Below are 11,711 nucleotides of genomic sequence, written 5' to 3' on the forward strand. Positions count from 1 at the left end.
TTACAACATTTAAAAAAATCACTCATCTCACCTGTCGCAACCACAACTTGGCCGCAGTAATAAGAGAGCTCCAGGTTTGTCTGTTTTGTTACTCGTGAGGTGGAAAATAACTCCATTTTCCACAAGTTGGATCAGCATACCAAAGGAGAATCTTTAATTTCGTATATACGGAGGAAGAACATTGAATGATTCACTGAAACATTCGAATGGACTTCACTGACACATAAGCCCAAAGCAATTCTTCTTATACACAACTTGACATTCCAAAGAATGGGAGGGGAGAACTACAGGGTTAGCTGATAAGCATTAGGCAAAAGAACTCAAACTGCAATATGTGTCCACTGGGTGAAAGAGAGAATGACATAATCATGGCAAAAGTTGCAGTGTTATCAACCAGGTCACCTTGTTTCATAGTTAGACATTCCTTTTATCAATATTTAGGTTAAAAGACTCTTGGGAAAAGGGAAACATCACTGACAGCCAACTCAACTATAGCATAAAAATTAGATTTATATAGCACGAGCAACAATTATAATTGAGAGTCCGTGAATATAATTTTTTTTCTTCCACATTCCCCCTTTTTTCCATATCAAGAAAATTTGAATAATTATATTACACATGATCACCATACCCCGTTCCGAGAGGAGAAAAGATATCCGTTACACAAGTTCAATCAACAATGGCAGCGAGTGCTCATGGGTGAAGAATGCTGGATGACGACCATTTCAATAGTGTCCCAGCCAGGTTCGTGAGTGTGTTTCCATTTAATTCATGGCCTGTTCATCAGCATGTGTCACAAATCGAAAAGACATGCTACCCGAGGCCAGAAGATAAGTAGGTCAGGGTGTAGATCGAGCAGCAACCAACGGGAAACAGAGTCGAGGCACTCCTTGAGCTGCAGAGAAGGAAGATCTTGGCAGGTACGAGCTTGGGCCCGACACTGGGTTGAAGGAGAGGAAAAGGACTCGAGAGGTGACCCAGAGATCCAGCCCCAGCAGAGTTTGTGGCCTCGTAGCAGCAGTTTGTGCAATCAGGTTTGATTCACCAAGCGAGCTATGCATGTTGGAGGCAGCCGCGATGGCTGCACGAGCCCCACTCGCACCATTGAACACATGTTGCAGATAACTCGCCGTGTGGACCTTCAGGGGCTTTGTTGTGCATTGTGCAACCACGGCAAGTTCACGATGTATCTGCAGAGCAGCAATTTGTGAGTGTGGTTGGGGACATTCCTCCAGATAGGCACCACGCTACGGCGACGTCAAGTCTTTGCCTTGCTGTGGTTTGACTTGTCCAACCTTCTCTTCAGTGGGTTTTTTCTCCCTTTTTCTTTAACATGCTCATCTTTTCTCCTCAGGAAGGGGGTAGTGTCATAATCAAGTGTTGAATGCCCAATCACCCAAATTTGTGTTCTCCCCATCGTCCAATCTTTCGGTGGAAGTTCTTCCAAAGCTTCATCAGATGAAATCATACACTGCATAGTTCAACTGCTCTCAACACTCCGAAACAAACAGAATCAAGGTTAAGCATCGATTAAACATGCCAATCAATAAACGTCATGGGCTCGTGTATTTCAATAAGACTGACAAAGGTTCTTATAAAAGCATTTAACTTGCATTATAATTGATAATTATCTGTGATATCAAAATTCTATCCCTTTCATATCCTTGTTTTTCGCACCAAAACGACATGCCAAAATATACAGAAATCTCAGTTGCATGTACACTCAAAAACATTCATCTCATTTGCTATTTCCATGTAGAAAGGGGAACAGTCTTTATCAAGGTTCCAATTTGCAATCAACAATTATTTTCACCATCCTTTAAAAAAAGTCCCTTCTAGTCAAGAAATATATTCCATCATCTGTACAATAATTATGAAAGTCAGCTCCTTCTTTCTTCTTCAATGTATTTTAATTTGTCTGAGCGATAAGCACAATACTCAATCCCAACAAGAGGACAGGTTCCATTTTTTTTGGAGCAAGTACCGAATTCAAAGCGATTCGATTTTGCACAGTTACCATTTTAACATTTGCAATAATTTCAACATTCATATCTGCTAAACAATCCACAGTTCATTCACAAGCAGTTCCAGAGCAACTGCCATTATTTATTTATTTTCCCAGCTAACTTCGTACTTCCGTGCTGATGAAAGATGGTCAAGTCAGTGTCAGAAATACCTCAACTTAGTTAAGTAAACGTACAAGAAGTTCCACTTAATAAAAATCATGCACTTGCCCAAGTAATCAGAAAACAGATAAAACAGGTAATATTTAAATTGGCTTGTGGCGTCATCGCACTCTTTTCAATAATATAATTCTTCCACTGACCGATTTAGCATTCATTTCACATGGTAATTCCTTCTGTACTCCGCATAATTCTTGTTTATCCTTTTTTTCACAAAATATGGAAGCATTTACAGTGCATGGTACAATACCTAATTCCATTCATTGATTTCATAATGGCTGTTGGTCTCGCCACTCTTCCAGCCATTCTGCATTATGGTTATGTAAATACCATGCTGTTTTGTCCTTGCAGTTAACTTATGATTCCTAATATGTAATATTGACCAATCTGTCGATCAATTTAATAACAGAGACCCTCTTTCAATATTTTGTAAGAACCTCAACTTTATATATTATCTCGATTCAATTCGCAGTGACTTTTCACGAACCCTCAATTAACAGATCAATTTCGGAATCATCGCTACAGTAATTGACAATATATCAATCAATCACTACAAGTTATCAATAACCTCACTGGGATATAACCAATTATTCACATGTGTCCCAAGTTACTGGTTTAAAGATACGGACTCCAATTACTCCGCAAATTTCGATCCATTCAAGAATAAGTTAGAAAAACAAATTTGGAGAAAACTCTATCACTTGGAGACCCTAATACATTTAAATTAGGATTACGAGACTTGTATGATAAAAGGTTTCTCTATTTGTAATCTCAAAACAAAAGTTGATATTAATTATAACCAAAAGAAACATGATTGTTCGAATACCATGATGAATTGTCATGGAGAAAAAGACACAATGAACACAAAAATCATGTGCTTCCAGCGTTCTCAATGAGTTCCCTTTTCCTATTTTTTTTTAATGAGCTGAGTCTGAAAGTAATTAACTCCGTTACCGCACACAACTTCCATTAGTTATGAACTGTTCCCCATGTTTATGCATGTGACAACAAACCCGGCGTATGCAGACATTATCACGAGTATCACTTGTAAAAATTACACTAATTAAACAAGTTGCATGACTATCATTGCCGTCATAGGGTGGTTCTTTTGGAACTCTTTCTTGGGCTCTCAGCTCTGTGAACTTCCTCATCGTAAGAGTTCCACGATGCTCGGCCATCTTGACATCGAGTTGCCGAGCTGCAGACCACACTTTGGCTGCAGAGCATCCATTTGGAAACATAACTTGCCAATATGGTTAAGAAATACCAAATTTCTCCAAACAATTTATTTATACCAAATGCTAATATTGTTTCATCAATCTGATGAGCATCCATTTCTTTCATGGTCAATGGAGCTGAAATATCTCGGAAAAATAATGTGTAACCAACCTCTCTCATCACCATTCACAATTCCATCAACATTTTAAATCTCTGACATTGTCCATCTTATCCACTTCTCTCTCACCAAAACAGCAACATGCTGCAATATAACCAACTCAGATACACGAGCCATCTCATCACGTCCTCTGACCTTTTAAATACAAATCCATTCCTTTCTCAAAACAAATAAATACAGTTTAAACCTCTGTTTTTAAACAGGTGTACAAAAATTGTCAAATCATTTGTCAAAGTTGTCATCAGGCGAATAGCATTTAAATTGCAGCTCAAAACACTCCGTCCGTACATGTAGCTATCTCGGTAGAACCTTCCCCATCTTTTTTTCTTTGGAAGTTCTTCTCTGTTTTGGGGGAAGCATGGGAGATTTGAACTGCTGTTAGCATCATGACATGATACCTGCTGTTAGCTCCCAACTGGTCCTTCTTTCTCCTGATTGGCTACTCCTGATGGCCATTGGGTTAAAACTCCACCTTTTGAGTACATTATTTATCCAATTTTGCTTCATCAGCTTTATGGTCTATCATTGTCACAATAAATAAAATTGTCCAATTAAATCATGAATTTACCCTGACAGACAGAGGCCCATATAAAGACAACAGATGTGTATTTCTGTCCGCTTCCAAGACAGAAAGCTTGACCTTGGCAGGCGAAGGATTGGAATGTTCTTTTGATAAGGCCTGCAATGGCTGTGTGTTTAAGGAGCACCGGACAGCCAGTCTGTACACAAGCCATCTCAGGAGCACTAGCTTTGTCTGGATTTTAACCCAATTTTCTTCACCAGTTGATGTACTTGGTTAACAGATCAATCGTTGTAAGAGGTAGCATTATTTCATTCATATGTGCAATTAATTTTTTTTCCTGCCTGAATCGATCAAATGTGGTTACACTGGGTTGTTTGCAATTGCCTTCCCAGTAGTAGTTTTGGGAGGAATTTGTCTAACATCCATCAACCAATGTCATCCATTAACTTTAACATTCACAGACTAATGAAGACAGCACGCCTAGTTTAACGTCCATCCGAGGGATCATGCATCATCTGTGAATCGCCCTTTGTGCTAAACATCAAATCGATCACATTTCTATATTTCGATCACATTTTAAGTACAATTGTTATGATTCAAATCAAAATTTTGGAAACATTTCTCACACGCATTTGAACACAGTAGCCCCCACCTTCCCAACTGTGCCGTGGGTAAAACACACACACACACACACACACACACACACACACACACACACACACACACACACACACACACACACACACACACACACACACACACGCACGCACGCACGCACACGAGAGACGCGAGGGTTTTTTGTTGACAATAGCACTCGCCTTTTGGGGCCATTTTTTTCTCTGGGGCATTACCCCCCCCTTGAACCCACAGATGAATTGAATTGGGGGGGGTCCAGTACCCATAAATCTGGTCTCGCAATACGAACAGCTGCTTGTAAGACCTCAGCTTGCCGGGCTGAGACATTGGAGGCAAATTCCCACTTTTCATCAATTTATTTCATCAGTACTGAACAAAGCGCTATTTAATTATTTTTGTCGCATAATGCCGGTGATAGCGAGCCTCTGAAATAGACTTCACGTTCGGAATATATTCCACATTCACAATTGTTATTTCACAATTTATCCAAAATCCCTATGGCTTTTAAATAAAACTTCAACACTTGCTTCAGCATCTATCCAAGGCTGGGAACACACATTTATCCTTCCCTGCCGGCAAAGCACAGACATTCCAGTTTAGTGTTGGCCCGTTCAGGGAGATTCGTGACTTTGGTTTTTATCAGCACCAAGCAAGTGGCCCCAAGCCAAAGTGGTCTCATCATGAGCCAGTAACTAAACCACAAACAGCCAGGCCACTTTAACTCTCTGCCTGAAGTTTCTTTAGCTGTTGCAATATCATTTCTAACAAGACATTAATGTATGACATCGCACAGTAATCTTCAGTTCCTTATCGAGCTCACAATCGCTTCTAATTCAGATTTTCACCAAGATTGAATACACACACACACACACACACACACACACACACACACACACACACACACACACACACACACACACACACACACCTCTCAATCTAGTCGTAAAACACTCTCAACGACATCCGCCCTGCACTCTCAATCGATCGCAGCACAATGCAAGGGCTCTGTCTTTCAATACAAGCTTACATATACCCAGTTATTTGTGTCCATGACAAAAATGTAACAGTGTGTGAAGAGTCAGTTGTCATCGTTTTTTCCTCTGAAATCGGCGTGTGCATTTCACCTCATCCAGAGTCTTCACAGTGTCTGGTGACGACCAATCCTGATCTCCACTTTCCGTACTCATTCATTCCCATAAGCTTCACAGGTCACAATACACAACAGAGCACGTTTTATTCCAGTGAAATCTATTGGACTCGCACACGCTCCATTTCAACACTCACTTCATACTACATGCAGATCAATGTAAATCAGTGCGCATCCAAATCAGACACAAATACAAACACACAAGAGTTCCAGGTTGGGACACTCAACTTACATCCTCAACACAAAACTCCACATTTCTAATCACATCGCATTCACAAATCGATCGAAAGAGGGAACTTCTCAATACAAAACTATAGGATTTACGAATCCGTAACACCTCCACACAATACAATGCAACAGTCTCACAGCAAGCAAACTTCCAGTGAGTTCAATGAACAAACAGAAATCCAAACGGGTAACTCAACAAACATTCATAACACTTATTCGTTCTCCCACTTGCCCATTCTCCTTGCCCGTTTACCTGGGTTGGCATCAGTTTAGCCTCAGTCTCAGCATGATGCTGTTCGATCAATGAACTGCAATGGGTTATATAGGGCATCAGATCCTTCACATCCTTGGATTCCCAGCCGATACACACTCGCTTGACCTCGTTCTGCAATTTTGCTGCCAACCCGCTGATAAATGCTTGAGCAAACGGGACGCCTTCTTCATCTTTTAATCCAGAGTGACGCTGATACACACTCCGTGACCGTTCCAGGTAATCCAACGGATCTTCGGATGAGCGTTGTTTGCACACTTGTATTTTCCCCCAATCTGTTTTGAGTGGTGCTATCTCTGTCACCGTGTCAATGAGCTTGTTGACATGTTCTTTGAGCTCGTCTCGGGTTCCGGGCGCTTCACTTGGCCATCCCGCGACTTGTTTCAATTGTCGGAGTAACCCCTCGGGCACAATCAATTTCCACAAAATATTCATGTCCACATTCGTCGGCTGATGGCATTCCACAATCAGACACAACTCTCGTTGAAACTTTTGTGGATCCTCACGTACCTTCGGCATCTCGTTGGCAATGGCCCTTAACTCGGAACCCCATGGCCGATATATTGCTTGCACGGTCATCCGGCCCCCGCTAATCTCGCAATGGGAACGTACCTTGAGGTCTTTTTGTCTTTTCCCTTCTCCTCCAAAACTTTCCTCAGGTGATTCAAACAATCCCGATCAAAAGTACCATTCTCAGGAAAAGGCAATTTACTATTCATCGTCCAAACGGACCAATTTGCAACGTCTCTCACAGAATCAGGTCCATATTTATCAAACATATATCTCATGCATGCCCGTCTGCGTGGCCTGGGGCAGGTTGCTTTGGGATACCCAATCTCATCACTCTTTCCACCAGCATTTCCCATCCTGCAAATCGTTACCAGGTCACAAATACCATGAAATATGCACTTCAATATCGCGATAACACAACAAATGCTGTTCAGCACTGCAATAAAGCAACTATATAGTACTGTGAGTTCGAACCACATAACCCTCACACACAATCACACTTTATCAAACAGTGAGCTGGGCCTCGAACCCCTCTCTTTGCGGAGGTGGGACTCCAACCCCCCTCCCTTTTTGCCAGAGGGGATTGGCCTTTTCCCCTCTGCCTGCTGTACTAAGTACAGCACAGTGAGCCGAGTACCGAACTCGCTCAAGGTAGGGTGGAGACTCGAACCCCCCCCCCCCCCGTGGAGAGATCCCTGATCTCTGTTCAGCCCCGAAGGCTCAAGCGGTCTTGAACTGTGGGATCCTCTCAGGCCTACCACAAAAGGTTCTCCTTTGTATACCTCTCCTATCAATAAAGTACCACGTTACCCGTTTCGCTGAGAGATGCAGCATCCGATCTGAAGTCAGAGCAAACATCTTAAGTGGCCACTTGCTTGCTGTTATGCCAGGTGATGCTGTTCCCAGTCCTGCCGGGGTTCAGGTCCCTGTTTGGGCACCAAAATTGTGGTGGAAAATAACTCAATTTTCCACAAGTTGGATCAGCATAGCAAAGGAGAATCATGAATTTCGTATATACGGAGGAAGAACATTGAATAATTCACTGAAACATTCGAATGGACTTCACTGAAACATAAGCCCGAAGCAATTCTTCTTATACACAACTTGCCATTCCAAAGAATGGGAGGGGAGACATACAGGGTTAGCTGATAAGCATTTGGCAAAAGAACTCGCACTGCAATACGTGTCCACTGTCCACGAAACAATTCTAATTGAGAGTACATGAATGTAATTATTTTTCTTCCACACTCGGAACATCCATTTTCTTCGATTCACTGTTTCTTTTGGAAGATTATCTCAGCACCTCCTTTGAGGGAGTGCATGCTGACACACTCTGGTCTTCCATGAGTATACTGGAGGGTGTTCGTCCAGAAGGTCATGACCCCGTTGGTCTGGTTCCTCACAGAAACAGTTTCCGGTCTGCACTGTTATGAGGTGGGGTTCTCTTGTGTTTCAAAAGGAAATCATCAGGCGACTTCATTTCACCTTTTGCCATAAGTGGCTCTGACCCCAACATTGCTGGAAACAGTGCCAGACCAGGGACAGACATATCCTGCAAATTCCCTCAGAAAATATTATTCCTTGTGCAATGCCATGCCTTTCATGAAAAATATTAACTAATTTGAACCATGCGCAGCTCTTAACTCAAGGTTTTGTGAATGTGTGCCTGGTGTTCATGTTTGCTTCATGTTTGGGGTGGTGGGGCTTGGGATCCTCAGATCCTGAGTTCAAATCCACTCGGCTATTGAATTAATATCAGGTGGGGTTGAGTCTACCTGACATCCTTCCGAGGTCGGCAAAATGAGTGCCACCTTGCAGATATCCTGTGTTGGAGTGGTGACCTGTCCATGATTGTGGCCAATAGCCAAGGAGACTGCTGAGGCAGCACCAAAGCTCTGCACAGTGTCAGGTCTCAATGGATGAATGGATGGATGGTGAATGTGCTGGAAGACAATATGACTTGTTCTTGGCTCAGCACAAGGCAGGGATGACAGTCAATGAGAATGAAATCCAACCCAAAATTCTTGCTTTGTGCCCTTCAAAAGATGTGTCCAAGTTCGAACATCAGATGTCTGTTTGACTGCTGGCACATCCTCCCATTGGTAAAACTTGTTTTTATGACTAGCAGTGAGTTCACACACCTTCCTTACCACAATTTGCTGGTTGGAGGAGGTTAAGATACTGTCTTTTAAACTCATGCAGCAGAAAGTGCTGGTTGAGGTGGTCCCAGCAGCAGGATTGATTCTTTTCACTTTGATTGCTTAAATGATTTAAATGCATCTTTCTCCAGATCAATCTCCACTGAGTTCCTCAAAAATCTCACTTTTTGGAGAACCATATTTTATTTCTTTGTGTCCTCTTATTTTCCTTGGTTTTGCAGTTGCGTACAATGAAACTGACCTTGGAACATAGAAATATGGAAATCCAAGTTTTATCAAATGACCTGGAACAGACCAGGAAGCAAGCTTGTAAAAGTGACAAGAAGATGAAAGTTCTTCAACAACAAAAGGATGGAAATGATCGATCACTCCAGACTCAAGTATGTCCTTCAGAAAATTTTTTATATATATTTTAATTTAAAGCAGGATTTCGTTTTACCTGTTGATAATATTACAAGTCCACATTTGTCAGAGGTGGCTTGCAGGATGGCCCAGAGGTACGCACACTCATCTCCAAGCTGTCCAACCTGGGTTTGAATCCCGACCCAGCCATCAGCTGTCCCCCTGGTGTTTTACAGACAGGGTGATTCATAAATGTGTGTGCCGTCCTTGGATGGAAGTTAAACTGTGCATCCCGGCAGCCAGCACTAGTTGTTGGATGTGAAAGATCCCATGGTGTCCTTTGAGAAGAGTCGGTGAGCTATCGCCAGCACCATGAACAAATTCCAAATTTCTGGCCTAACCTCACATTCCCCCTGTTCCAATGGAACGAAGTGCAAAAGCATCAACCTATCAAGAGGGTTGCTGCAACCCTGAGCTGGACATGTGAATTTGTCATTGGAGTAGTTTTCCAGAGGAGCAGCTCAGGCAAAAACTTCATTAATTTAGCAGAAGAGACAAACAAGAGGAGCTGAACAGGTGGAGATTGTTGATTAAATGCTTCAAACCCCATGAGGACTTCAAGGTTCACACGAATGATGAATGTGGATTTTGTTCGAGTCGGTGATCAAGTTGTGAAGACATGTTTTCACACAATTCACTGAAAGCAATGTAAAATTTTTGGGATGTTGTCTTTTCCACGACATTGTATAGTGTTGTTTTATCATTGTGAAGCATTTGTGACAGCTCAACAAAAATAACCAATTTATTTTTGACATCTATTAGGAAAGAACATCTTCACCCCTTCAACAACAACTTGGCCTGCCTCACCCAGGTACATCTGGGGAAACTTTACATGATTCTCAACTTCAGATGTTGCTCATGGATGAGCGCAAGCGGTGTCAACATCATAAAAGTCACTACATCAATCTAAAGACGCAATATACTCGGCTACAGCAAGCAATGAATGATGCAGAGGCAGATGTGGGCAAGATGCTCATCGAACGAGACAAAGCACAGGCTGAGAAGAGAAAAATATTTGAGGAACTGACTGCCAAACTCGCAGCAAAGACGATTGAGGCAAACCAGCTTCGAAATAATGTTCTGACAGTTCACGACCTGGAAGTGCTGAAAGCCAAAATTAAAAAGGAAGTGGAGGATTCATTTAAGGAAACCTTGACAAAGCGGGAGGAAGAAATAGTGCATTGCCGGGATGGGTTGAACAAGTTGCGTGATGAGAATTGTCTCCTCAACACAGAATTCAATCTCCAGCAACAGTTGAATGCACAACGACAAGAGAAAATTCAGTTGAAACATGATTCTGAGTTGACCCACCTCAGAATGAAATGCAAACAGAAGTGTCAAAGAGCAGAGCAGAACAATATGCAATGTGTTGATGCTCTGAAGAATGAGAACTTCTTGCTGAACCAGAGACTGACCAGTCTTCAGGAGGAATTGGCTGACGAGAGAATTACGGTTGAACGTGAGCAGAGAAAATCGGCACAACAGTTGAAAGACACTCAGGCGAAGTTGAACACAGCTGAGTTAAGAGTCAAAAAGATCAGAGAGTGTGTTGAGCAGATGGAGAACGAGGAAAGAAATTTTGAGGAACAGAAACTTCAATTGCTTTCCAAGCTATGCCATGCAGAGCAAGAAATCAGGATGCAGCATCTCCAGTTTGAGGCTGCACAGACACGCACCCAACTTGAACAGGCCAAGGAAATTGCAGCACTGCGAATGGAGCTGTCCTTGCAGCAGCAGAAATATGCCAACCTGGAAAAACAACACATGGCATCGAAAAAGGATTTATTACAATGCGTGCATTCCATCCAGCAGCAATATGCTGCATGGAACACGGAATTGCAACAAGACATGCTGAAGCAGAAGAAAGACATTGTGCTAGGTCAGTTCAAAGAATGGCGAACTGAGGAGTGCTTTAAAAAAGAGGAGCGTGTCAGCTTTGATAAGCGACAGGAGAAAGATAACAAAAATGTAATGCAACAGTATCTTGCCAAGCAGCAATATTTGGAGCGGAACATCACACTCATAAATGACAACATTGAGCAGATGGGAGATGTACCAGGTCAGTTTGAAGAACTGCGAAGAGAGCTGTTCTCACAGAGAGCGGAACGTTCCAGCTTTGAGAAGCGAATGGAGAAAGACAATAAGGATGCAACGCAACAGTATCGTGTCCAGCAGCAATTTGTGGCATTGCAAGATAACGAGTTTGACCGGAAGATCGGAAAGTTCGAAATTGAGTTGAAGAAACTGCAATCTGAG

At 42.3% G+C, this 11,711-nt stretch overlaps 1 protein-coding gene across 1 annotated transcript; it reads right to left on the minus strand.

Annotated features, from left to right (window-relative positions):
* Positions 1-131: 131 nt before the first annotated feature.
* On the minus strand, positions 132-7,517 carry LOC147019181 (uncharacterized). Its single transcript, XM_085899517.1, has 3 exons — positions 6,367-7,517; positions 5,863-5,938; positions 132-3,381 (listed from the first exon to the last, which is right to left on the minus strand). Exons 1-2 carry the CDS (start codon positions 6,961-6,963, stop codon positions 5,864-5,866), a joined length of 672 nt encoding a protein of 223 aa, XP_085755643.1. The 5' UTR covers positions 6,964-7,517; the 3' UTR covers positions 132-3,381; position 5,863.
* Between the last annotated feature and the right edge of the window lie 4,194 nt (positions 7,518-11,711).

Source organism: Eptatretus burgeri, chromosome 10, assembly GCF_056783735.1.
Source record: "Eptatretus burgeri isolate ZD-2024b chromosome 10, Ebu_testis_v1, whole genome shotgun sequence".
In the NCBI taxonomy this organism is placed as follows: Eukaryota; Metazoa; Chordata; class Myxini; order Myxiniformes; family Myxinidae; genus Eptatretus; species Eptatretus burgeri.

Coding starts and splice junctions, on each gene's coding strand:
- LOC147019181 (XM_085899517.1), bottom strand. CDS start 6,963: ATGACCGTGCAAGCAATATATCGGCCATGGGGTTCCGAGTTAAGGGCC. Junction 5,939..6,366: donor CTAAACTGATGCCAACCCAG/GTAAACGGGCAA, acceptor TGACCTGTGAAG/CTTATGGGAATGAATGAGTA.